The sequence below is a fragment of the Dasypus novemcinctus genome, chromosome 13, assembly GCF_030445035.2.
Source record: "Dasypus novemcinctus isolate mDasNov1 chromosome 13, mDasNov1.1.hap2, whole genome shotgun sequence".
Lineage (NCBI taxonomy): Eukaryota > Metazoa > Chordata > Mammalia > Cingulata > Dasypodidae > Dasypus > Dasypus novemcinctus.
In genome coordinates, this window is record NC_080685.1 from 3,155,748 (window position 1) to 3,183,392 (window position 27,645).

Sequence of the window (27,645 nt, forward strand, 5' to 3'; positions counted from 1 at the left end):
TCCAGGCTGCAGGGGCGCGGGCTTGACCCCGCGTCTCAGCGGGCCAGGGCCGCCCCCGCTGGTTTGCAGCGCAGCGCCGGCAGGGCAGGGCCACCGGGCCCTCGCGCAGAGCGTCTGCCGCTGCCGCCGGCCCGCCCAGGCCCCTGCCCTCTCTCCGCTCACGCACCCGGTCGAGGGGCGCCGCGCTCGCCCTCCCTCTCCAGGCCAGGCGTGCCCGGCCGGGGGGCTTCTAGAGCCGTCAGCTGGAGCAGCGCCTGGGTGTGGGGCCCAGCAGGCCCTGGGCGAGGCACGGGGGCGGGGACCGCCCTCCCGCAGCGTCCGGGGAAAGTGCCACCGGGCTCTGTCTTTTGTCTGTGAGTCTGTCCAGGGCCCCTGGCGCCTGGCCGAGGACACTGGGCTGTGGTGGACTAAGTGGCCCCAGAGCCGGAGGCTAGAAGACGAGGTTCACGGATAAAAGTAACGAAGGTCGTGTTGGCAGTGTAGAGAGCGTCGTGCCCCGGGACAAGCGCACCCGTGCCCGCGAGCTCGGCGGGGCAGGGCCTGCCGGGGCCAAGAGCGCGGCGCGCTCCCAGGAAGACTCTGCCCCTCGCCTCCACGCCTGGAGCGCAGCAGGGGAGGGAAGGGTGCAGGCACAACATGGAGGGACGGCCAGCGGCCCCCGCTGGGGCTTCCCGGAGCCGCCTCCGCTTCTGACCCGTTCTCTCCCCCAGAGCCGAGACGGGCATGTGGGAACGTGGGCACCACGTGACAGGCCCGCAGGGTCCGCAGCGGCCAAGGGGGGGAGACTCACCGGCGGGCCTGTCAACGTCAGCACGCCGAGTGTGGCCACAGCCGGGGGGACATCAGCCGCCCTGCGTGTGGCCACGGCCGGGGGACGTCAGCTGCCCTGCGTGTGGCCACGGCCAGGGGGGACGTCAGCCGCCCTGCATGTGGTCACGGCCGGGGGGACGTCAGCCGCCCTGAGTGTGGCCACGGCCGGGGGACGTCAGCTGCCCTGCGTGTGGCCACGGCCAGGGGGGACGTCAGCCGCTCTGCATGTGGTCACGGCCGGGGGGACGTCAGCCGCCCTGCATGTGGCCACGGCCGGGGGACGTCAGCCGCCCTGCTTGTGGCCATGGCCGGGGGACGTCAGGTCACGGCCGCCTCCGCTCCATGGCTGGGGAGCCCCTCAGGAGTCCTCGGCCTGCAGTGTGAGCGTGGAGAACCATCTCGGCCTCGACTGTTCCCCCTTTACGGAAGGATAAATTGGATAGAGAGGAATTTGTGACTCTGGGTAGAATAAAAGTGAACATTTAATGCCACCATAGTTTGATTCTTTTAAACACCAGATTCTCTTCTGACAACATTTTACACTTCGTATGCCACGGAAAATCCGCTCTTAGCCAGCAAACACAGCTGCACCCTGGGAACGGCGCGGCCCAGCGGCCTCGTGGCCTCAGTGGGTAAGACCGCAGCTCCCTTTCCTGGGCTCTTCCCCAGGTCACCGGCTGAATGTACCACGACCAGTCAACAGCCAGCTTCAGCGCCAACGACAGGCCCACACGCCACAAGCAGCCTGCCCGAGAGAACAGACAACGAGCTCGGAAAAATACCTGAACCGTAAACACGAGGAGATAAGGAGTTAATTTTTAAAACCGTACCAATCTCTTTTCCAGTTAGACAATGAGTTTAAAGCAATGGCATTAAATACTACGGAACCATGAAGTTTGTGAACTTTCTGACACAGTAAATGCACTTGAGTGGGCTTGTGCCCACCCTGCACGTGGGCGCCCGTGTACAGATGGGCTGTTCATACGCATGTACGTACATCGCTCGCCGTGGAATCGTGGCGCTGGGGGGAAGGTACGACGGTGATCTAGCACAACGTCCTCACTTTACAGATTAGAAAACCGAGACCCTGAGAAGTTGGGTGGTGTGGCCAGGGCCGGAGGACGGCTGTCAATGTGGAAGCAGAGCCCAGGTTCTTGGCCGTGCCACCGCCCCGCCCTGTGCCCAGACAGCACCTGGACACAGGAGCCCGGAGCCGCCGCGCGGGTCCAGGCCCGCTTCTGCCGTGGGGCCACTCGTGGGCTGGGCCCGCAGTCCCTCCGTCTAGACGCTTGGCTGAGCTCCTACTGAGAGCGTCAGCTTCCTCAAAGCACTTCCCCCCAGAGACTCGTTTTCTCTCCGAACCACCCCAGGGGGGCAGATGCCAGCACCCCAGCTTTCCACACACAGTGGGGGGTGGGCTCCCGGCTCGAGGCTTCAGGTGCCCCCCAGGCCACCATCCTGCACCCCCGTCCCCTGACGCTCCGGGCACGGGGGAGACAGGACATCTTAGGCTTTATGGGTTGTAAAAGTGCTCTGGTTGTTCCAGAAAAAAACAGAGGTTCAGCTGCTTTCCTACCCAGTCAGTAGCCCCGGGGGTGGGTGGGGGCTTGGGGAGACGCAGAGGCCTCAGGTCATCGGCTGGTGCTCAGAAGCTTGGCGCTGACCCGGGAAGCGGAGGCTGGGTGTTCTCGCACAGCCGGGCGGCTGGGTCCAAGCTCGTGATCAGTTCAGGAGAGCCCTCCGCCCACCGGGGCTCACGACAGCGGCTGTGAGCTAAGCCCTGCGCTCGAGGCTGCGCCCTAATCCCTGTTCTCCTGCTCATTGTCTCCTCCGCCCTAATCCCTGTTCTCCTGCTCATTGTCTCCCCCCCAACTTGGCTAGGGCAGCGGGGCTTCAGTGCATAGCGCTGGGATGGTGTTTCCAACCATGGTGCATAAATAAATGATAAAACACGAGCAACGCCGTGAAACAATGTCCTCGGCTCACAGATACCTTACAGCTTCGTCATAAACTGAGCTTGGCAACGTGGGAGGTTGGCTGCGTGGGCACGAAGCAACGCGCCGTTTTGTTTCTGGATGCAGTTCCAACACCTGCGTGAAGCAGGGGCGGTGCCCGTTTCCCGCCCTCACCCTGGACACTGCACCCTCGATAACAGGGAACGTTAATCTTACACGGTAAAGGCCTGGCGCCGCCTCAGGCACCACTCCACGTCCCATACGGGGACATCGTGTCAGGTTCTGAGTGGGGCACTCAAAAGCAGGGTGTGTTTTAGAGATAAATTAGATTACAAGAATTTAAGATTTTTATTTTTGAGAAGAGGAGCTTAACATACAAGAGCTTTCCTTGGATTGGAATTATGTTTTTATCTGGAAATAACAGTTTGTAATAAAATATGTATCGTCAGGGAGATTAATGACACAATCGATGTGTTTTCACCCACAAATGTTGACAGATAGATGCTGGAGAAGGAGAAAGATCATATAATCTAAAGGAACAGTATGTTTCGAGCACCTGCTCCCCCCATACCTTAGACCCAGGTACTGGCAGGGCCAGTGAAACTTGACCTTGGCTGTGTTTGGTGCGGCACAAAGGAGAGCAGGGCGCCCCGGCCTCGTTTTCAGGCCCAGGGCTCGGGTGGCAGGTGGCAGGGTGAGGATGCGCCTGCGTGGGGGACACGGCCCGGCGGCCACGGGGAGGGCCCCGGGGCACTGGGACTGGGCAGCGCATTCACAGCGAGCGGCGAGCGTGGCCTTTAACCGCTTCTCACGAGCACACTTTCAGGGTTTGAAGTGGATCGCCTTTAAGAGTTGGGGCGCTGCCTCGTCTGTCACTTCTTGCACGGCTTACAACCGTTTTTGGAGTAAGGGACACGCGTACATTGACCGCATCGCCATCAGCAGCCTCGGGCACAGGCCTGTGGCCGTGACGTGGGCAGCTGTGCGCACTGAACAGGTGCGTGGGGCTGCCGCCAGCCCCGCCTCTCACCCCAGGCAGTCCAGGTCCCACAGCTGCTTTCAAATAGCAGCGAACAGTGAGTAGAGAGGGCGGATGAATTACCAAATTCACCACGAGCAGATCAGGAAGCCCTAAGGCGGCTTCCAAGACGGGATGACCGGCCAGGGGGCCCCGCGGCATCCCCCGCCCTGAGCGGGCCCAGCGCCGCTGGGAACTGCCTCTGAGCCGCCCCCGACCGGGACCAGAGCGAAACTGCCGAAAGGCCTCGACTGGACGTGGGGGACGGCCGGGCCAGGCTCCTGCCTGCCACGTCGCCCGCGCGGGCAGCGGCCCTTCTCATGGGCAGGTGCGTGCACCCCACCTGTGCCCCTGCAGGCCCAGCTCCAGGCCCTGGCCCCGAAAAGCTGCCAGAGAGAAGACAATGCGCAGGGGGCACAGGTTTCAAATCCGGAAGAGATTGCAGCTAGAGACAGCGTCCCCGGGACACGAGGGGCATCTCGGGCCGAGCGTCCAAACATCGTGGCCAGTGGGGATGCAGAACTGAGAAAGCCAACGAGTCTGCCTGGCACAGGGAACGCTGCCCGATGCGCTTTACTCCCCCGCGAACAGCGTCGCTCTTTCCTTTCGGCTCGTGGTTTTCCACTGCTGCTGGTGTCCCCACTTGAACATTTCAGAAAGGCACCGGCTGGGACAGCTGCTAACTTCAAGTACACGTTTTCCAGTCCTTTCGCCTGTGAATAATGCTCTAGAGGGCGGCCTCGCCAGCCTCCCGGGGTACCCGTCACCAAAGCCAGAGGGAGTGGGGGCGGCCCCTCCGCTGGCCGCCGGGACAGGCTCATTCAGCCGCTGGACCCTCGGGGTGGTCGTGCACCTGCCCGCCTCGGCCCGAAGACGGCGCCTGCACCTGTCCCTCACGCGCGAGGCCGGTGCAGGCACCAGGGCCTCAGGTTAGCTTTTCTGCCCACAGTTCACTGGGAGCTGGCAAGCGGCCTTAGTCTCGCAGGACGGACGACAGCCACGCCCAGGTGCCCTGAACTGCCCGGCCAGCGCCCTGGGAGCTCGGTCCGCAGGCGGCAGTGGGTGGGGGCTCAGGAGCCCGACTTGGTGAGGGGCTCTTGGTTTCGTGCCACACTTTCGGTGTCTTGTAAAGTTGGGTCTAAAAGCAGGTGTAGGTGAGAGGCCGGCTGCAGCCTCCCCGGGAGGTCCCTCGGCCTGGGAGTCTGTCTGTCGGTTTCTCCCTCCAGCCGCCCCCCAGGAAGGGCCCGGGGGCTCAGCTCCGAGCGCCTGCAGCGCCGTGAGCTCGCGCAGGGAGGGGGAGGCGGGCTTGTCAATCAAGTGGCCTTGTTTCCAGACACTCACCTTGGGAAATAGCAGAAAACCCCCCAGTAAAGGCTTTTCACGAAGCGGTATCTTTCAAAGCAGCAGCCCAAGGGGATGCCAGCTGGTGAACGCCAGCGCAAGACCGGCGCTCCCGGGGGCGCTGAGCTGGCGAGCCCGGCATGGGCAGGCGGGTCCACTCGCACCGGGGCTGAGCTCACGGAGCCGCGCCCGGCCACGGGGGTCCTGCAGAACGGGGGGGGGGAGCCGAGGGGCGGCGGGGGCCCTGCTCCCCGAGGGGACACGCTTGGTAAGTTCGGGGCACGTGGTAGAGGAGGAAAAGGGATCCCTTCTGGAGCAGCCCCTCGCCCAGCAGCCCGGGGCCTCTTCTGTGCGCCTTGTCGTGGGGACAGGCCCTGTGAGGACACGCCGCCGGGGGCTTGTGGGCGCGCTGCAGGCTCAGGGTCTGCGGGACCGGCTTCCAAAGCGAGCGAGCTCGCAGGGCGGCCTGGGTCCCGTTCTGACCACGGAGGGAACAGGTCCCTCGCGGAGCCCCTGGGCACTGCGACACACTGCTCAGAGCCACGCTGGCAGAGAAACGGGAAGTTTCTCCTTCCCTGCGGAGCGGCTGGGCTGGGAGTGACAGGACTGGAACACGGCTCATGAGAATATCGTTAGTGAACCCCAGCCCACCTCCACCCACTGGGGGGCTCTAGAGACCCCCGGCCCCGAAGACAGGATGACTCCTGGGCCGAGCTGCCTCTGCCGCTGCCCCGCCGTGACCGGAGGCCCCTGACCGCGCTGTGCCGGCGCCACACGCCAGCTGGCATGACTGTTGCAAAGGTGGCTTAATTGGAGAAGGCCGTCTAAATTCTTGGGAGCCAAGACCTGCATGTCATATTCGCTAACTCTGCCTACGCAGGTTACTCAATTTGTGGAGAAGCCACCTCTCTGCCTTTGGGTGCAAGGCTGGGGGCACACGCATCATTCCTCCACGGCCTGGCGGCCCCGGGGCGTGGGAGAACTGAGCTCCGAGCTCTCAAGCAGTGCTCTGGGCAACAGACGATAGAACATTCCACGTGCAACCCCAGACCCTTCCTTCTCCTAGACCGATGCGTACGGACTCTGGGCACAGGCAAGTCTAAGGAGGCCTCCAAACTGAGGAAGACTTTATGATTTCCCAAAACTAGAAAACAGAAAAAATATGGCTCTGTTGAATTCCAGCATTCAATTCCGAGTCTTTGGAATAAAAATGAATATGAACACTTTTGGGGAGGGCCAGGAAAACCCTGATTTATGGGTAGAGCCAGTAGGTGCGTCAGGACCTGGGGTGGTATAGCCATGGGCATCCCCGCCGCGGTGGCTGGAGGGGCCTGACCGCACCGAGTCCTGTCCCCGTGCGGGTCAAGCCCTCTCTCCTCATCCGTGTCTAGAGCTCAAGGGCACCTGCCCATGGCAGCATCCTCAGTCCACCTGCTGACCGTGCTGTGTGCGAGAGGCTGCGTCCACCACCGCCTGCTGCACGAAACCTTTGGAAGAAGTCCCGAAGTTCTGTTTGAGTGGCCTTACCAGAATAACCATAAAAGACAGTTAACATTTATTCATATGCAATACTGACTAGGAAATAGCTCTACAAACACAAGTTACTTACAAACAGCAAGTCAGAAATAGGATAAAACACTGAGAAAACAAACTGTAAATACATTTCAAAAATGTGACTTTGTGTGTGTGTTGCTGTTTAATCTTGACTAGCACCATCTGTACACAAGAAATATGAACATAAATGTTTGGATAATAATAAACATTTGCAAGGCACTTAATCAGTCATTCTGGGTAATCTCTCGTTTTCTTTCTGCTTCCAACAGCAATCCTACACCCACCCTACCCCACTTCTCACAAAAGCAAGAAAAGAGTGAGGTCTCTTTTGCTAGCAGTTCTTATGGACAAACAAGTCTTCTAAAGTTCCTCAAAGTGCTTTTTCAGTCTCATGGGGCTTCGCCTTCCCTCGGGCTTCCCATCATTTTCTCCTTCCATATGTGTTTGGTGTCTGCACCTTTCCTACAGAAAACAAAAGAAAAACCGCCTTCTGCTCCACGCTCATTCCAGACTTGCCACCAACCTTCATCCTCATCCCATTGTCTTTGAGTGCCACCAACGCAGAGGGCCTGGGCGAGAGCGGCTCTGTGAAGTCCTGGGCAGGGGCGGGCACTGGCAGGACAGGGCCCCGAAGCCCTTCACCGGCGCCTGGAGGTGATGTCAAAGCAGGTGATCATCATGAGATGCGCCTTGCAGAAGTTGACGCGGCTCTCCAGACGCTCAGTCACGCACTCCAGGGCTTCCAGGTACTCCAGGGAATCCAGCTCCAAAACCTGCTCCACGTCAACTGCAAAGAAGAAGAAGGCTGATGAGGACTCAGAGCAAGTGGGGCAGGCATCACCTGAGTCTCAGCCCAGCGGGCAGGCCTCACACCCTGTAGTTGAGGGTCTCATTTCGCTCGTCTTAAGCAGCGCTGGTGCTTCCTCCTGCCTCACCCAAGTTGAGAAGAGAACATTCTGTGCTAGTTATAATGTAATTGTAGGGCCCTTAATTCTAATTTTAGATCCTTTAAGTTTTAAGAGCAATTGACCAAAATGGCAACGTGAAATGCTCCAGGGATCCCCTCCCCTACAGAATGTGTGAACAAGCAAAACCTGCGGGGCATCTTCCTCAGACGTCTAGAAAACAGTTAAAGGGTTGCAGTAAGTAGGAGAGCGTTGAATCAAGAAAAAGTCAACTTAAAAATGGCAGCTAGAGCTCGAGGCATGCTTGCTGCCCCCTCCTTCATGCCCTCCCTGGTGCTGTGTAGAGCCAGCCTGCTCCCTGGCCTGATCCAGAGGGAACAGAGAGCCCTTATGTACCCACTGGGATGGCTGTATGCTGGTGGCAGCATGTGGCAGCCTGAAAGCCTGAACCAGGGAATTCGTCTCTGGCTCACTGTCCCAGAACTTACCCTGCAGGGAAAAGCAGCTTGCTGACAGCTAAATCAGTATAACAAAGAATCAAATAGAATTAGCCTAGGGCAAAGGAGCCACCGATATACAACAGAGTACCTGGGAAGGGATTAAAGTCTATTTTATAGGGAGAAAAGGGGGGACTTGGACATCTGAAAACGGGTAATTCTAAACTCGGAAGGAAAGCACCAGTAAACACAGGACTAATTTTCAAAGACTGTGGAAGATATTTATTGCACTTGGTTTATGTATTTTTGGTTAGCTCTTGGCACTCAAGGATATCTGTCATATCACTAACTAGATACAAACTTAAGGAACAGACAAAACTCAGAGACTTAATTCTGAGTTAACAAGCTATTAATAGTAAAAGGCACTGTGTGCAACAAAAGACTACAAGACAAAAACAGGAAGTGATGGTCATCCAAAAGAACAAGGCAGTCCAGAAACCATCAATAAAGAAAGGCAGACTCTGGGTATACCAAAGTTTTTTGTTTTTTGTTTTTTTAAAAGATCTTATTAGACTTAAGAAACTAAAAGAGAACATGTAGAAAGCACTAAAGGTAGTCAGGAAAATATAATATGAGCAAAATGAAAATTTCAATAAAAAGGAATTTTTAAAAGGAACCAAACATAAATATTGGCATTGAAGACTACAATAACTGAAACAAAAAATTCCCCAGAGGGGTTCAACTATGGATGGGAGTGGCAGAAGAAAATAATCAGTGATCCTAAAGATAAGAAAGTTGAAGTGATTCTGCTGAGGAGCAGAAAGAAGAATGAAGAAAAGTGAACAGAGCCCAAGAGACCTGCATGACACCATCAGGCATATCGATTTATGCATTATAGAAGTTCCAGAAGGAGAGAAAGAGAGAGAGAGAACCAGGCAGAAGGCATAGTCCAAGAAATAATGGGACATGCATATACACATTCAAGAAGCCCAATGAACCTCTAACAGGATAAACTCAAAGACAACCATTCTCAGACACAAACTGTCAAATGTCAAAGACAAAAAGAGAATCCTGAAAGCTGCAAGAGAGAATGACATGTCATATACAAGAGAGCCCCCGCAAAAGATTAAGTGCCAATTCCTTATGAGAAACCATGGAGGCAAGAAGGCTGTGGACAAAATAGTTAAAAGTGCTGAAATAAAACAACTGCTAACCAAGAATTTTAGACAGTGAAACTGCTTTCAAAAATGGGGAGATTAAGACATTCCCAGGTAAACAAAAGCTGAGGGAGATCATCACCAGTAGACCTTCTCTATGAGAAATGATGAAGAGAGTTCTGAAGATTGAAAGGAAAGGGCACTAGACAGGAAGTGGAAGCAGCATAAAGAAATAAAGATCTCCAGTAACCATATGGGTAATTAGAGATGTCACTACCATTATACTGTATTTTTGGTATGTTACTGTACTGCTATTCTTAAAGAATCTAAAATGCAAATGCATAAAAAGTATTGAAAAATGTATGGCATTAGACACACAATGCTTGAAGATTAAATTTGTGACAAGACCAACAAGAAGGTAGAGGAACAGAGAAGTATAGGAACATAATTTGTAGTGCTCTTGAAGTTAAGTTAAAGATTTAGGATGTTAAATATAAGTCCCATGGAAACCACAAAGAAAATATCTGAAAATATGCACAGGAGGAAATGAGAAGGAACTCAATGAAAGAAGGCTATATTGGAAGAATTGAGGGACAAAAGGTATATGACTTAGAAATAACAAATAGAAAAATGGCAGAAGAAAGTCCTGAATTATCAGTTTTGTGAAATGTAAACTCTCTAAGCAAAAGGAAAGGATTGGCAGAAGGTATTAAGAAAAAATAACTATAAATGTTCACAAGAGATTCACCTTAAATTCAAAGACACAGGTTGAAAGTGAAAAGATAGAAAAAAAGTACCTGTGATGGTTTGAATTTTGTGAATCCCAGAAAAGACTATGTTCTTGAATCCATTCCTGGGGTGGGGGCTTTGATTGCATTAAATTAAGGGACCTTTGATTGGATCACTTGATTAGATAGCTTTAGGGCTTTTGATTGGACAGTGAGGCATGACCCAGCTTGGGTCTCCGCCCTCTTGCTGGGTCTCATATAAACTGAGAACACACAGAGAGAAAGAGAGTCAGGGAAAGGGAGCTCTGCCATTTCGACCCTGCCACGTGAGAGAATTTCATGTTCATGACAGCTGCAGAAAGACAGAGAAGCTCAAAAGGCTCACATCAACAAGGCCCAGAGAGAGATGGCCTGATTGCCCACAGCTGAGCTCAAGGAGAAGGTTGGGTGACCAGCAGGTCCACCATCTTGCCTTGCTATGTGGAGGGACTCCATGATCTGCTAGCAGCCGGCCTCTGGGAAGAAAGCATCTCAGACTGTGCCTTGATTTGGACACTTCACTGCCTCAGAACTGTAAGCTTTTATCCCAAATAAATCCCCTTTATAAAAGTCAACTCAGTTTGGGTAATTTTGCCTTGGTATCTTTAGCAAATTAAGTCAGTGTTCCATGAAAATAGTAACCAAAAGAGAGCTGGTAATGTCAGATAATTATCAAATAAAACACATTTTAAGAAAAAACTGTTACAAGGGACAAAGAAGAATACTATATTCAGAAAATGGGGTCAGTTCAATAAAAAGACCTAACAATTATAAATATGCATCTAGCAGCAGAGCCCCAAATTTATGAAACAAGTATTGACAGATTTTAAGGGAGAAATAGATGGTTCTCCGTTAAATAGGAGACTTCAATATACCATCTTCAATAACGGATAGACATTTACACAGATGATCTATAAAGAATAGAACACTTGAACAATACTATAAACCAAGTAGGCTTAACAGATACATACACGACACGTCACTGAACACCAGCAGAATATGCATTCTTCCTAATGCACATGTGTCCTTTTCTTGTATATATCACATACTAGGTCACAAAACAAGTCTCAATATATTTAAAAATATTGAAATCACACCTTGTATCTTCTTTGACTACAATGAAGCTAAAAATCAATAACAGGGAGAAATGGAAAATTCCCTAATTAGAAAAAACACACTTAACCAATGGGTCAAAGAAGAAATCACAAGGGACATTAGGAAATATGTTGAGGTGAACGAAAATGAAAGTACAACATAACAAAACTTGCAGGATGCAGCAAAGACAGTGTTCAGAAGGAAATTTTAGCTTTAAATGCTTAAAAAACAATCTCAAATCAGTGGCCTACCCTCACATGTGGAGGAAATAGTAAAAGAAGAGTAAATTAAACCTGAAGTGAGAAGGAAGGATATAAAGATGAGAGTGGAGATAAATGAAACAGAGTATAGGAAAATAGAGAGAATCAACAAAACCAAAAGATCTTTGAAAAGATCAATAAAATTAACAAACCTTTAGCTAGACTGACAAAGGAAAAAAGAGGACATACATAACTAAAATCAGAAAACAAAGGACGGAAATTACTACTGACCCCACAGAAATAAAAAGAATTATAAGAGGATACCATGAACAACTATATGCCAATAAATTACATAAACCTAGAAGCACACAACTACCTATACTGATTCAGGAAGAAATAGAAGATCTCAACAGACTAATAACTAGTAAATAAATTGAATTAGTAATCAAAAACCTCCCAAAGAAAAGCCCAGGACCAGATGGCTTCAGGTGAATTTTACCAAACATTCCAAGAAAAATCAATACCAATCTTGATCAAACTAATCCAAAAAAATGAACCCATATTATAAGGTCAGCATCAACTATATACCAAAGCTGGATAAAGATACCACAAGAAAAGAAAACTACAGACCAATATTTCTTATGTCCATGGATGCAAAAATCCTCAGCAAAATACTAGCACACTGAATCCCATGGCACATTAAAAGAATTATACACCATGATCGAATGAGAATTATTTCAGATATGCAAGAGTGGTTCAACATATGAAGATCTATTAATATAATACACCACATTAATAGAATGAAGGAAAAAAACCAACAACACATGATCATCTCAATTGCTGCAGAAAAGGTAACAAAATCCAGCACCATTTCTTCACCAAGATGCTTGGAACACTGGGAATGGAAGGAAACTGTCTCAATATGATAATGGGCATATATGAAAAACTGACAGCTAACATACTTTATGGTGAGAGATTGAAAGTTTTCCTTCTTATATCAGTAGCAAGACAAGGATGCCCACAGTTGCCACTTTTTTCAATATTGTACTGGACGTTCTAGCCAGAGCAAGTAAGTATGAAAAAGGAATAAAAAGCATACTAATTGGAAATAGAGACAGGATCTCATATACAGAAAGTCCTAGCTAATACATGAATTCATCAAAGTATCAGGGTATAAGATCAATACTCAAAAATAAGTAGTGTTTTTATACACTAGTAATGAACAATCAGAAGAAGAAATCAAGAAAAAAATTCCATTTACAATAGTGACTAAAAGAATCAAATATCTAAGAATATATCTACACAAGGATATAAAGGACTTGTACATAGAAAAATACAAAATATTGCTGAAAGAAATTAAAGAAGACCTAAATAAATGGAAGTGCATTTGGTATTCATGGATTGGAAGACTCAATATCGTTAGGATGTCAGTTCTACCCAAAGCGATTTTCAGGTTCAACATAAACCATATAGAAATTCCAACAGCTTTTTTTGCAGAAATGGAAAAGTCAGTCATCAGATTCATATGGAAAGTTAAGGAGCCCTGAATAGCCAAACTTAAAGAATGAAGGCAGAGGAATCAGTCTTCGGATTTTGAAACATATGAAGTGCAGTGATCCACTGGCACAAGGACAGACATAAAGACCCATGGAATCGAACTGAAACTTCAGAAATAAACCCTCATATCTGTATCTATGGCCAATTAATGTTTAACAAGAGTGCCAAGTTCACTCAATAGGGCAAGGATAGTCTCCTTAACCAATGGAGCTAGGAAAACTGGATATCACATACAAAAGAATGGATGTGGACCCCTACATCTCAATGCCCATACGAAAGTTAACGCAAAATGATCAAAGACCTAAATACAAAACTGATACTATAAAACTCCTAGAAAAAACATAGGGCAACATCTTTAGGACCTTGTATCTGGCATGGTTTCTTGGACTTTATACCAAAAAAAAGGGCAAGAGAAAAAAGAAAAAAATAGTTAAATTGGACTTTGTCGAAATTTAAAACTTTTGTGTAAGACATTATCGAGAAAGTGAAAAGACATCCTACAGAATGGGGGAAAATATTTAGAAACCATATATCTAATATGGGTTTAATATTCAGAATATATAAAGAACTCCTAAAACCCAACAACAAAAAAACCAAGCAATCTGATTAAAAAATGGGCAAAGAACTTGAAAAGATTTTTCTCCATAGATATACAAATGGTCAACTTGTACATTTAAAGATGCTCAGTATCACAAGCTATTAGGGGAATGCAAATCAATAGCACAATAAGATAACAGTTCACACTCAAAAGAATGGCTACTATTAAAAAACCTGAATACAATTGTTGGTGAGCAAACAGAGGAATAGGAAACGTGTTCACTGTTGGTTGCAATGTAAAATGGGGCAGCCATGTGGAAGACAGTTTGTCAGTTCTTCATATACTTAGGTATAGAATTATCGTATGACCTGTTGAGGTAGTTTGAGGCTCTTATGGACCCCATAAAAAAATTACGTCCTTAGAGCTAATCCATTCCTGCGAGTGTGAACCTGCTGTAGGTGGGAACTTTTGGATAGGTCACTTCAGTTAAGGGCCTTAGACTAGATCACTTGTTGTTTGGCCCGGGTGGGTCTTACTCCTCTCACTGTAGTGCGTCCTTTACAAATGGGACAAGTACAGAGAGAAACACAGAGAAATCCACACAGAGGCACAGAGAGAGAGCACAGGAGCTCAGTTAGCTCACAGAAGCTAAGAGAGAAAGCCTCGACGGCAAGAAGCTGACATCGGCGGAGCCTGGAGAAGGCAGAGCCTGGCACACGCCGCCACGGGCCTTATCGTTGGCAGCAGGTCTTTGGGGAGAGCGTCGCCTGATGACGCCCTGGTGTGGACACTTCCCAGCCTCAGGAGTGGACGCGTCAGCCATTAACCCCCACTGCAAAAGCCAACCCATTTTTGGTATGTTGCTTGCGGGAGCTTTTAGCGAACTAAAACACCTGGTAATCCCACTTCTGGTTATAGGCTCAGAAGAACTGAAGGCAGGGACGTGAACAGGTATTTGCACAATGACGTTAACCATTGTCAAAAGGTGGAAACAACCCAAGCGACCATCAGTGGAAGAACGGGTACACAAAATACATGTCTATACACTGAATCTCATGCAGCTGTCAAAAGTGATGAAGCTCTGGTCATGCTACACCCAGGATGGAACGTGAAGGCATCTTTTTGAGTGAAATAAGCCAGATACCAAAGGACAATTATTATGATTCCACTTCTATGAAATAACCAGTTTATGCAGATTGAGTCAAATTAGAATACAGTCCAGGGGCAGCATGGGGAGGGGACTTGGGAGTTAAAGCTTAACTTGTACAGAATTTGTTTGGGGTGACGGGAAGGTTTTGGCAGTAGATGCTAGTGATAAGAGCACAACACTGTGAATGTAATTAACACTATTTTAATGTTTACTTCAAAGTGGTTAAAAAGGGAAATTAGGGTATATATATGTTACCAGAATAAAGAATTTAAAAGTACTTGTACAGTTACCTGTATATTCCAAAGAGTGAAACTTACTATACAGACTATAGTTGTTATAATTATAATACTATAAATACAGACTATAGCTATTATAATTATAATACTGTTTCCTCAGTTGTAACAAAGGTGCCATGCTAATACGAGATGTTATGACTAGAGAAAACTTGCCTGGGGTGGGGGTACATGGCAACTCTGTAATGTTCCCCTGATTTTTCTGTAAACCTAAAACTGGTCTAATAAAAAATTTTAATTTTTATTGAGACTATACTGAGGAACAGTAAGATATCTGTCTCCGTCCACCTCCACCCCTTTCCTTCCTAAGATCTGAGAAAGATTTAACGCCTCCCTCGTTCTTTGCGAGCTACAAAACCACCAGCCGTCCAGCTGGGTGGGGAGCAGCCCTTCCTTCTGGGCTCTGGCGAGCAGCCCTGGGACCTCGGCCTGCTCGGGCTACCGTGCTCCTCTCGGCCGGCCCGCTGTAACCCTCACGCATCTGCCCTTCCAAGCGGGTGAGGGCCTGGCGCTGCCTCTTGGCCTCTGTGCAGCTGCACACACTCACCGGCCACGGGGGAAGCATGACGATGCCACACCTAGAGGAAGACGTAGGTTCCTCCCACTCGGAGGACACGCTGAGGTCCCCCTGGTGCCGAGGCCCCACGACTTCTCCCAGCGGCTAAGGGGCAGGTTTCTGGAACAATCCCATCCTGGCCCCAGAGCCTTACTTTGTCCTGTGGGGTCCGGGCAGGGCACGGGGTGCCGAGGGGCCGGTACAGGGAGGGTGGGAGAGCAGCGCCTGGCTGGTGCGGGCAGCCCTGGGCGTCACAGCAGGAGACGTGCACGTCCTTGACCAGGAAAACGGGCACAGAAACTCCCGCCCTAGCAGACGACTGAATGTGACCCCAGAACTGGGGAGCAGGGCCACAGCTCTGCTCTCACGGACGGGGATCCGCCTGGAAACGAGCTCCTTCAGGACGTCGCTGGTCAAGGTGAAGCCCCAGACTGATAAGAGCGGGTCCTCATCCAATAGGCTGGACATGTGAGGAGGAGGCAGAACGAGAGAGGACGGCTGTGGGGGCAGAGGGTGACGAGGCCACTGACTGCCACGAGCATGGCCGGAGCCCAGTGTGCCGGCCCCTTGACTTCAGGCCTCTGGCCTCCAGGGCTGGGAGACCTCGGCTGTGGCCACTGGCCACAGCAGCCCCAGCAGCTGCGTCAGGTACCGCCCGCCTGAGAGAAGGGAAAGGGGGCGCGAACGTGGGCGCGGTCTGAAAACCGTCACATGCTCGAGAACACAAGGGCTGCTGGTGACTCCGACGCCTGGCACAGATGAGTGGCCTGAGGTCTAGGAGGTGAGGTGCTGCTCGGTCACGTGGGGTAAAGGGCCCCAGCGGGGGTGAAACCAGGGCTCCCTGTTCTTCCCAAGCCGACATTTCAAAAACTAAACACCAGGGAGCAGACGTGGCTCAACTGATAGAGCGTCCACCTGCCATACGGAGGGTCCAGGGTTCAAACCCAGGGCCTCCTGGCCCGTGGTGAGCTGGCCCATGCGCAGTGCTGACGTGCACAAGGAGTGCCCTGTCACGCAGGGGCGTCCCTGCATAGGGGTCCCCCACTTCCAAAGAGTGCGCCCCACAAGGAGAGCCGCCCCGCATGCAAAAAGCGCAGCCCACCCAGGAGTGGTGCTGCACAGACGGGAGCTGATGCAGCAAGATGACGCAACAAAAAGAGACAAAGAGTCCCCGTGCCACTGGATAATGCGAGTGGTCACAGAAGAATACACGGCAAATGGACACAGAGAGCAGACAACTGGGGCGGGGGGGGGGGGGGGGGGAGGAGAGAGGAATAAATAAAATAAATCTAAAAAAAAGACAAAAAAACCAAAACACCACACCACAACCACTTTGGAAGCAGATCAAAATAAAGTACCCCATGGGCCCCTGCTACCACCCACACGGGGGGCCGGGCGCCTCGCCGAGTTCTCGCTCTTGCTTTCAATTTGTCTTAAAGAACCGCCTCAGCTGCCTTTCGCCCGGCCGCTGGTGCCTCCCCTCCGTGGGTCCCCGGGCCTGCAGAGGCAGGAGCAAAGGCTCTTCCCTGGGAGCTCTGAGCACACGCACAAGCTGCTTCCAATCTTAGGGGAACAGGGCCTTGGTAAAATGGAAACAATTTCAAGCCGCCTTGGGCATAAACAATTCTCAGAAAACAGCATTTTAATGAAAATGGTAGAAACGAAGGGAATGCCTGAACGGACAGCCTCCCGGGATCTTGAAGAAGAGCCTGGGAATTCCTGGAGGTGGAAGAGAGCAGCCCCAGGAGGGAGAGAAGCGGATGCCACGTTCACGCAGGCCCAGCGTCGGCGAACGAACTCGACCCTGGCCCGTGGGCCCCCCGCGCCTTTGATAAAACACCGTGGGAAGGAAGAGCTCCTCTCCTCGTCCAGGTCTCCAACGACGGACCTAACTCAGAGGGGTGCAAGCAGGGGCCCAGGAAATGTCGCCTGTTGAGAGCATCTATTTAGTTCAGGGCGTCTTAGCCTTTTGTGTCCCTCTGCCAGCCAGGTGCAAACCATGGGCCCCTTCCTAAGTCCACACTACACTGCGGATTATTTAAAAAATACATCACACCCGCACCAACTCGTCCGCACAAGAATAATGTTTTCTTGAATTCTCAATTCAAGCTCACGGACCCACTGAAATCTTTCCACAGATCCCTTGGGGGTCCGTGGACCCCTGGTGAGGAACCCCTGATTTAGCTGGACTCCGGGGTAATAGTAGTTACTACCAGGTAATCGCATCATGTGTCAGGCAGGGCGATAAGCGCTTGGCCGATCGGAGCTCATTCAACAACGCAGTGACTGAGGCACTATTATTTTCCTCAGTTTACAGCTGTGGAAATCAAGGCTCAGAAAGGCTAAGCTTTCACCCGAGGTGTGACAGCTGGGAAGTGGGAAGCCGGTCTCCAAATCAGGGCTGGACGGCCGTGGTCATAGCCTCAAAGGCTACAACTCAAAATGGTAGAAGGTGCCATCGATGGCCAACAGTGCTGCGTCCACATGTTATTTTTTTTGATCCTCACAAAAACCCAGGAGACGTCCTTGTCTCGAGCTCCTGGTAAAGAAGCGCATGAGACACAGGTTCTCAGTAGCAGGCACGGCCCTTTCTCTTCGCCCAGCATCGTTTACTCAGGATTTAAAAGCTGGCGTCTTCAGAGCGCAGCCCACGCCTCCAGCCTCCGCCTGCTGCGCCCCCCGCTCCACAGGGCCACACGGGGGCACAGAGCAGGGGCTGGGCGGGCAGGGGCCGCCGAGGAGAGTGGGCAGGGCCGGCACGGCGGGGGGCGGGAGGGATTTTAATGCCAGGAATATAATTTTCGGCACAGACTGAATTTTCCAGCATGGGTTTCCATATCCCTGTAACATCTGGGACCAGATTTGAGCTTTATTTTGTGGTAAGTGGGAAGGTCGGGAACAAAGAAGTAAGAGGCAACTGAATCCGTCTTTCAAAGAGAAGCAGGATTGTCCTGAGTTGTTACTAGATGGTGACTGTCGTCATCCCAGCTTTCTCTATTAAATGGAGACAACGCTGTAAATGCTATTGGTGCCTTCAAAAATGCTTTCCTGGCTCCCCGGGTTCTCTGCGTGGCTTTTCTGGGGCCACACGGCCGGCCCTGTGGAGAGCTCAGCCCTCCTCCGGCCGGGTGGGCGCCCGTGGCCAGGAGCACGTCTGCAGCACAGCCTCTGACCTTCTGCCACGCGGGGCTGGGCTGGGGCTGTTTTTGGGGTTCTGGGGGCTCAGGCATAAGAAGTGACCTCTCTGCGTCCCCCGCCCCGCCCCTCCCTCGCCCCGGGCGGAGGGCTGCGCGCCCCACGAGACCCTCGCCACCCGAGGGAAGCGGGATTCGGAGGTGGTCCACACCCGAGGCCTGGCTCTGGGTAGACGCCGGCGACGCTCCGGCCCCCGCGCGCGACTCACACTCGCTCAGCCATTTGTCGGGGTCCAGCATCAGGTAGCGCTTGGTCATCTCCAGCTCCTTCCTCAGCCACTCGTACTTGGCCCGCACCTCGGCGATCCTCTGCTGGCGGTGCTCCAGCAGCCGCAGCTTGGCGTTGACGCACACGACCTCCTGGAAGAGGGAGGAGAAGGTGGAGGGGGCGCTGACCCCGCCGCACCCCGCGTCGGGGCGACTGCGCGGGCCGGGCGGCGGCGGGCACCACGGGGCCCTGTGGAGCTGGCCGGCTCGCCTGCCGGGGCTGTGGGTCCGCAGCCTTGACCGTGAGCCGAGGGGCCGGGCAGAGGCCTCTCCAGGCTGGAGGAGCCCCCGGGCCTCCCTCCCGCGCGCGCCTCCTGGGGACGCCTCTGGGCGCTCAGGCCGCGGCCCGGCCTTGCGCGGGGCCCGAGGGAGCCGGCCTCACCTTGCCGCGGGGCCCTCGCCGCCGCTGCAGCCGCTCCACGTCGTCGATTTCGTAGACCTTGATCTCAAAAGGCTCTGCCAGGCCCCTCGGGGCGCTCCGCAAGGGGCCGTCCACCCAGCGGCCCCCCGCGCTGCTGGCCGGCTTGCGGGCCGGCGACGAGGCGTCCAGGGACGAGGCCGGGCCCAGCCGCCGCCGCTGCGACCCTGCGGAGGGGGAGCGCGTCAGCCCTGCCCGCGTCATCCCCCGCCCGCGTCACCCGCTGCCCGCATCACCTCCCACCCACGTCACCCCCTACCCGCGTCAGCCCCTGCTGTCATCACTTCCGCCCAAGTTGCCCCCCGCCCGTGTCACCCCCACCTGCATCAGCCCCTGCTGTCATCATCCCCGCCCAAGTCGCCCCTGCCCGCGTCGCCCCCGCCCGCATCCGCCCCCGCCCGCCTCACCCCTGCCCGCATCAGCCCCTGCCGTCATCATCCCCTGCCTGCATCACCCTCTGCCCTTGTCACCCCCGCCCACGTCACCCGCACCCACGTCACCCCCGTCCACGTCGCCCCCCCCGCATCATCCCCCGACCACGTCACCCCCCGCCCGCGTCCTTGTCTCCCGGCGCAGGGCTGGGGGTTGTGTGAGCACCCCAGACACGCTCAGCCTACTGCCCGCCTTGGCAGCCCAGGCCCCAAACGGCACTCAGGCTTCACCTCTGGAGGCTCGGGGACCCCCGTGCCCCAGCCCCCGCCATTTTCACCCACAAGGAGCACACGCGACCCCCAAACCCGCGGCCCAGGTGGCGAGCCATACGGACAACGCCGGCAAACTAAAGGGCTGCTCGTGGGAGCAGGTGCAGCCGCTGGGGCCGCGGCTCTGGGAGTTCCAGAAAACACCGTCCGTTTGCTCATCACGCAGCGACGGCTGCGCCGCACGAGGGACGACACACAGCTAGGTGGGCTCCGCGCTCGCCTTCAGGAGATGCGGGGGCCTTGACACGATCGGCCACAGGCGCCTCGCGGGAGACAGGCATCTCCATGTCGCTTTCTGGGGTTTTCCTCCACTTGCGACAAACCTCAGCCTGACCGAGGCTCCTGCAGCATTTCCCACAGAAGGGGAAACTGAGGCACAGGACCTCAAGGAGCCTGCACGGGGGTGGCACTCTTCACTAAGTCATCACGAACTCCCCAGAGCACGTGCTGTCTTCGAGCGAACACGGAACCCGGCGCCATCGGAACGACCGTGCCTTCCCGTCGTCTAGGAGCCCGTCCCCCCTACTCGCAGGTGACCTGGGATTTGTCCTGGAGGTGGCGTGCTGGCCGCGGGCCCCACTGAGGCCTTGGGGAGGGTGATGGCTGCCACTGGGACAGGTGGGCCTGGAGGCCCAGGGAGCGCAGCCGCCCTTGGAGGCCGGCCCCGAGGCCCCTGGACACAGCCTGCCCTAGCCCTGAGCAGCGTCCAGCGCCCGTCCCTGGGCTCCGCGCTCCCGGGGGCTGCCGAGCCGGCACCCGGGCGTCTTTCTAGTTTGTCCAGCGAGGGCGGGCCCTGCCTCTGAAGACGCGCAGCCCTGCCCACTCGGCCGGAGCAGGGGCTGCCTGGCCTCTGCCGGCTGCGCTCGGGGCCCCGGGCTCCTGCTCCTGAGGACGAGGGGAGCCTGTCCACCCGGGCTGGTGGGAACGGCAGGAGGGCGGGAGCTCTGCAGCCTGCCCGCTCGGGGCCTTCGTGGTCAGGCGTGCCGGCCTCGAGGCCATGGAGGGAGGCTGCGCGACAGGAAGGCGGCGGGGGGCACGAGGTGAGGGTTCGAGGCCCGAGTGCCGCCTTCCGCCTCCCCTGTCCCCCGACCCCGCAGGTTCCCCCCGCCGAGCCCGGAGGCGGCGCAGCCTGCCCACGCGTGGACAGCCCGGGACCGCGGTGCTCTGCTCCCTTCCCACGGCGCCGGCCGCCGAGGGGCTGGAGGAGCCCCCGCCGGGCCCGGGAAGAGCAGCGCGGCCGCGGGGTGGGCCGGGCGGGCCCGGGCTCCCGCTCACCCCGGGCACTCAGGAGGCCGAGCCACGGCCTGTGCCCAGGGAGCCGCCTCGCTTCTGGACCGGGGCCCACTGGGCGCCCTCGGCGTCCCCTCGAGCTCGCCCTGCGCGGCCCAGCTCTTCACGCTGTGGTGGACGCACGCCGCCCACACGTGGTTGTCAACACCCGCGGGCACTGACTCACAAGACGGCAGCGCTGGAGCAACGCCAGGGCCCGTGTCGTGCCCAGGACATTCACAACGGAAACGGCGCGGCGACGGCGGGGCGCCTCGGCTGACCGAGCTGGGGACCCGGGCCAGCCAGTGCCCGGCTGTCCCCTCCGCTGCGGCCCCTGCAGAAGGGGACCCGGACGCCTGGGCACAGTGGGAGGCCCCGGCAAGAGCCACCCGCCCGCTCGGCCTCCCTGTTAGGTCCTGCCAAGCCCTCCTCGGTCTGCGCAATGGCTGCCGGCCGTCGGCAGGTGCGGCGGAGGCTAACGGCAAATGGAGATGCCCCCGACCGGGTTTTTGGGGTGTCGGTGAGCTCCGCAGGTGTAGTTTAGGGGGACTTTAGCTCACGATAGCAGTCGATTCCCCACCGCGAGGGTCGCGTGTGCGACCAGGCATGTTAAAGCACGCAGTGCTGGGACATGCAGGAGACGCTGCCCCCGGCAGTCTCGTGCCCACCCTGGGACCCCCGCCATGCACGGGCCGGCAGAAGCTGCTCTGGGGGACTGCTGCAGGCGCGGTCCGCCCAGGCCATCGCTTACTCAGCTCCTCCCCCTGCGTGCTGAGCCACAGTGTGGGCCCCAGGCCTGTGCACCTGGCCAAAAGGACGCGGGGAGCAAGGGGGTGCTGGCGGGTCTGTGTCGGCGGGACTGCTGGGGTTTCTGGCTGGCGGGGAGCCGCGAGAACCCGCGAAGGCGGCTGGTCCTGGAGAGCCCGGGGCGGCCTCCCCCTGCAGCTGTGTGTGCCCGGGACGGCCTCCCCCTGCAGCTGTGTGTGCCCGGGACGGCCTCCCCTGTGGGCTGCGCATGTGCCCGGGGCAGCCTTCCCTGCAGGCTGCGCGTGCCCGGGGCGGCCTTCCCTGCAGGCTGCACGTGCCTGGGGCGGCCTCCCCCTACAGGCTGTGCACATGCCCGGGGCGGCCTCCCCCTGCGGGCTGCGCACGTGCCCGGGGCAGCCTCCCCCTGCGGGTTATGTGCGTCCATGGGGGCCGTCACGCCCTGTCTCCAGGCTTGGCAGGGGCCCACTCAGACCACAGCTCGGGCCTCAGCCCCTCTCCCTTCCTGGGAACACGGAGGAACCCCCCTCCACACGCCCCCCTGGAAGGGGGCTCGGGAGCATGGGGGCAGGTCCCCACACACGCCTGGGGCGGCTGCATACAGGGTCTGTCCTGAGAAGCGGGAGTGGAGCTGGGCCCGGCGGGCAGGCATGAGGGGACCCACTGCCCAGCACAGCAGCCCGCGCCTTGCGGCCTAACCCCGCGTTTCCTCTCGTGCTCCCGCGGGCCGGGGCCTGGGCGCTGAGGGCGTCCAGGAGGCGGTGTCTAGCCAGCAGGGCTGTCCCAGCTCCCGCCTAGGCTGGGGGGCTTCGGGCCTCCCCTCGTGGGCCAAGCGTGGTGCAGCCCAGGACAGAGGCCAGTCCTCCGATCCGACGTGGACACACGGGCCAGCCCTGGTATGAGCGAGAGGGACCTCGCAGGAGGAGGCCATGGCGGTGGGCAGTTGGGGCCCACCTCGGACACTGTGCCCACAGACGGGTGGCCATCGGAGGGGAAATCTCTGGAACGAGGACCACCCCGTGGCCGCCAATCTGCACCCCAAGCGGCGTGGTAGATGGGAGGGCGTCCCCGACGGAGGAGGCAGGCCACCTGGGCACAATGGGAACGAAAGCTCACAGGCGCGGGTCCCCCGGGACACGCAGCGCGTGGTGGGCGTGCCAGTGTCAGGGCCCCGCCCCACACCCAGCGCCTGGAGCCTGTTCCCAGTCGGCCACGCCCTCGAATGAGCTAACCCCAAGGCACAGCCCCTGCCTCTCCCACGAGGCGCAGGTGAAGACGCGGGCGTGTGGTCATGGCTGGTGGAAACAGCGAGTGACCGGAAGACGGTTCAAAGGGAGCCACGGGCCCAAGAAGCGGCGGCGCCACCGCCACACCTTCCGGGCGACCGCAGGCCTGGGCTGGGCCCGCCTTCTGGGCCTCCTGGAATGCCCACGCGGGGCACGCTCCAGGCACAGGCGCCTCCTGCCTCGGCGGGGACCAGGCTCCGCCGGTGACCCCTCCCAGCTCTGGGAACCCCTCCTGGCTCCAGGATCCCCTCCCGGCTCTAGGGACCCCCTCCTGGCTCCGGCGACCCCCCTCCTGGCAGGCTGCAGTGGGTCAGGGACGCGCCCCAGCCTGGGATGAGCCGAGCGATGCCCACCGGGTTGGGACTGCCCCCCCGACATCCCTCCCTCACCGCCGCCCAGCACTGGCCACGGGGCGCCGAGCGGGCATCCGGAGAGCCAGGGCAGTTCTGTGGCACATGTGGGGCCAGCTGGCTTGAGATCTCCCTGGTGGGAAGGGACCCCCAGCGCCCGCCTTCTGCGCAGGCTGCCCACCCTGCCCTCGCCCTTGCGGCCGCGCCTCGCTCCGCTCTCGCAGCGGTGGTGGCCCCGCCGAGGGGCCTGCCTGTAGTGTCACTGACCCAGTGACCACGCGCACAGTGAGACGAGAATGCTGCGCTGACCTGAGAGGCCAGGATGCCCACACCCGGGAGCCTGCCCCATCCAGCGGGCCGCGCTGCTGCCTCCCCGTCCCCTCCGGCGTCCTGCCTCAAGGCCCGGGCCACGCAGTGAGTGGGCAAACGGCGCACCATGCCACACTGCAGGCAGCTCGACGCCGGAGGGGCTGGGCCGGGGGCTTTGGACTTACTGACCCACAGGAACCGGCTCCGCTCCATGTCTGGATGAGCGCGGGGGCCGGCCAGTCGGCCTGGGGGGCTAAGAGCGGGGGGCCCGTTCCCAAAGTGGCGACAGGAAGAGGCAGAGCTGGGCTTCCTCCTCCAGCCCAGGACCCCGGCCTCACCAGGGCCCGGACACCCCACCGCCCCGTCGGCTTCCCAGGGTCTCAGGGCGCTGCGCGTCAGCGTTTGCCCCCGGCTACGCGTTCAGAGCAGCCGCCCACCCTGCACCCTTCCCGGTGTCGCTGGGTTGGCTCTCTTCGAAGCGCCCGGCCATCTCCAATCCGCCCCAAGCGTTTTCCCTAGGCTAGTGGCCCTGTGTTCCCGGAACACGTTAAAACGGTGAGAGCCAGCAGAGCGCCGGCTGGTGGGGCCGAGCAGACCGCGGCCCCTCGGCCTCGGAGGGTACCACCAGTTCCTGGGCAGCGCTCTGGGCACAGCCCTGCCGCCCTGGCGTTGGGTGCTGCGCACACGGCACCCGGCAGGGTCGCCAGCCCCATGGGCAGGGGAGGCCCGGCATCCGGTGCTCAGGACAGCGGGGCACCGAAAGGACAAGGCGTGAAAAATACAGAGAAAAGAAACGCGAGCTCGTTTCTGGGACCACACGGCCACTGAAGCGACAGATCACGGACGCCCAGGGCCAGCCCCCCGGCTTGGCCGGGGACCGTGGAGGCTGGCCAGCAGGCCCCGGGAGCTTCTGTCCGGGAAGCTGTGTGCGGCCCTGAGCCAGCACGCTCCCTGGGTGGGCTTCTCCCTGGGCAGCCCCCACCCCAGGGGCTCCCGACCGGGCCGCCTGCAGAGAACGAATCTCCTTCCACCCCAAACGCTGACTGAATTTAAGACTTCCCAGCCAGCCCAAGAGGAGGGCGGGAACAAGCCACGGGGATGACATCAGCAAGCACAGAAGGGCGGCCGGGAGAAGCTGGGCTGCGAGAGGCACGTGACGTGTGCGGTCTGGGGGTGCGGGGGCACTAGCCAGACACGACCATGCCCCAGCCCACCTCTTGCCCAATTTCTATCCTCCTGGCAACTTGGGCACATGCTGCCAGGCCGTCATCACTCCGCTCATGGCCATCGGCTACTGGCGAGCTCGTGTCACTGAACTACGGAAGGCTGGCAGAGCTGTGTGGGTGGGTCGACAAAATCCCCTGCTAAGGGAACCCGAGGCTGCCCTGGAGAACCCAGGATGACTCCCCAGAAATTCTTGTTACAGCTGCCGAAGGTTCAAGGACTAACTGACTGGGGCTCACGTTTCTTAGTCTCGCTGCGTCGTAGAGAATTCCCGTCTTGAGGGAACCTCACTAGTTTCCCCACGTGACTCTTGGGCCTCCCGGTCCCGCTCCCCTGGCCTGTCCAGGCTCGGCACCCTCAAGGCTGCACCCAGCGGCCATCCCCCGGCTCTGACCTAAGGCCCCCATCCCGGCTTCTGACACTTCTCGACCTGCCTCCGCGCCATGGGTGGAACTGCTCCTCGGCTCGCTGTTCTCTGCGCTGCGCGCATTTCGACTTTTCTCTCCAATTCACATACTACAAACTTCTCGCGGCGGTCTTGTCTGAGACGCCGCAGGCCCCTTCCTCGCAATCCTGAAACGTGGTAAGTCCTGGGGCCCAGAAGAAGAAACGACTGAACGTAAGGCCCACCGACCGCGCCATCTGGCTGCCACCAGGGCCCTCTTCTGGGCCCAGGGCCACCGAGGGCACACGCCCACTCCTACTGGGCCCAGGGGGACCGTCACGCCTGGAGGGCGCACGGCTCAGGACCCCTCCTGCCGGACATAAGGTGCTCTGCTCACCGCACCGGCCACGCCACTGGACGGGCCCCGGCGCCGTGCACTCCCTGTCAACGGGGAACCCCCGAGGACGAGCTACGGCGATGCTTTCCTCTGCTGCCACCCGCACTTCAAGGACGCAAGCTCCTCTCCCCAGAAACACATGCGAGCTCGTCTTTACTAAGGAGTCAGGCACATTTTCCAAATTTAAAAGCCATCTCAGATAAAAGCTAAGTGCTCGTCTGCCCTGCCGGCCCCGCCGTCTCCAGCCACAGTACAGCCATCCCCAGCCAGGCTCTCCCTGAGGGCGTTTTAAGGCTTCTCGTAAGAAGCGGCGCTTGACAGAAGCTGAGCAAGCCCGGCAGCCGCGTTTCTCCTGTGAATAACCATGAGCCAGCGAGACAAGGCCCCTAGGCGCAAGCCGCCCGCCACATCGTTACGCAGCCTGGGTCCACGGCAGCCGGGCGCCAGGGTGGAGCGCTGCCTGCGCTGTAAGACCCGCCTCCAGCCGCCTGGCCCTGCCAGGACCCCAGGGCTCAGCACCGCGGCGGGAGCCCCCCGGGCGGGCGGCAGGGCCTGCTGTGCGCGCTCCAGCCAGCCCGGCGCACACACGGGCTTTCTCGCCATCGTCCTTCTGCTTCCTGCAGCGTGGCAGCCCAAGCAAACCAGGAAAGGCTTGGAAAAAGGGAAAAGATAGGTAGAGAGAGAACTGGATTGCTACGTCCGCACACGAGAGCACTTCAGAGCGCTACAGTGGCGTCGCCGCACCGCGAGTCGCGGCCAGCTGGACTTTGAAGGCCACACCGGAGTCTTGTACAACCACAAGGTCTGACCAGCCAAGATCAGGGAAGGCCAGGTTTTATTTCCCATGGCTCAGGCGCAGGTAAACTGGCTTGTGGCTTCGTTCCATCCGCCCCACGCCCCACCTGGGGCCCACACTGCTGGGCCACGCTGACCGGCTCTCGTTTCCACCCGTCGTGTATGGGGGCTTTGCTCCCAGGCCCGGGGCTTTGTCCCCAAGGGTCAGGCCTGACCAGGCGCCCGTCAACGCGTCGCAAAGACCGCAGCACACGCTGCCCGCGTGTGAAAATTCCAGGGCTCCGGCAGCCACGGGGATTCCCACACGTGCCAGGGTCCCGTGGCCTGCGCGGTGGGCGAGGGGGCGGTGGGCGTGAGGGTGTGGGGCTGTGCGGGCCCTTTGCTTTGAGGGAGACTGTTTTGTGCGCTAACCCTTGCCCTGGGTGGGAATCTTCCAGAGCATGCTGGCCTGGGGTGGGGGGGGCAGAAGGAGGCCCCGTGGCCGGGGAGGAGCCTGCAGGCACTGGCTGGAGTGCAGGAGAGGGGGCCACTGGGGTCTGCGTCCCAGCCCCGAGAAGGACGCGCATCTCACCCTGTGGGGGGGAGTGGGGGGGTGGTCTAGGAGCTTGGAGAGCCCGGGGTCCCACGGAAGAGCGCCAGAGCTATGGGGGGCAGGGGACAGGCCGCGAGGGCACAGAACTGCACGTGGGGGCTCTGCTGAAAACTGTTTAATAAAAAAAAGTTCTTTATCCAAGTTCAGTTGGTATCACACCCGGAAAAGTGGTTCAATTTAGGCCGCGGGGTAACTACAAAGAAAATACCAGAACCCTGCCGCAGCCAGGGGGCGGGGCTGGGGGAGCTCAGGGGGCAGGGGCAGGGTGGGAAATCTGTTGGGGGGGGTCCGGGGCCGGGGGTTGGGGGGAGCTCAGTGGGTGGGGCTCGGTGAGCGGGGGTTTGGGGAGAGGCTGGGGGC

At 57.3% G+C, this 27,645-nt stretch overlaps 1 protein-coding gene across 1 annotated transcript in view; it reads right to left on the reverse strand.

Annotated features, from left to right (window-relative positions):
• Positions 1 to 6,656: 6,656 nt before the first annotated feature.
• Positions 6,657 to 27,645, reverse strand: part of KIF26B (kinesin family member 26B) — a 468,194-nt gene continuing 447,205 nt past the window's right edge. The window contains exons 13-15 of the mRNA XM_058309397.2: positions 19,177 to 19,379; positions 18,737 to 18,887; positions 6,657 to 7,465 (exon numbers count right to left, since the gene is read on the reverse strand). Of these exons, the coding sequence (XP_058165380.1) occupies positions 7,317 to 7,465; positions 18,737 to 18,887; positions 19,177 to 19,379 (503 nt within the window). The 3' untranslated portion in view covers positions 6,657 to 7,316. The remainder of the gene's footprint in view (positions 7,466 to 18,736; positions 18,888 to 19,176; positions 19,380 to 27,645) is intronic.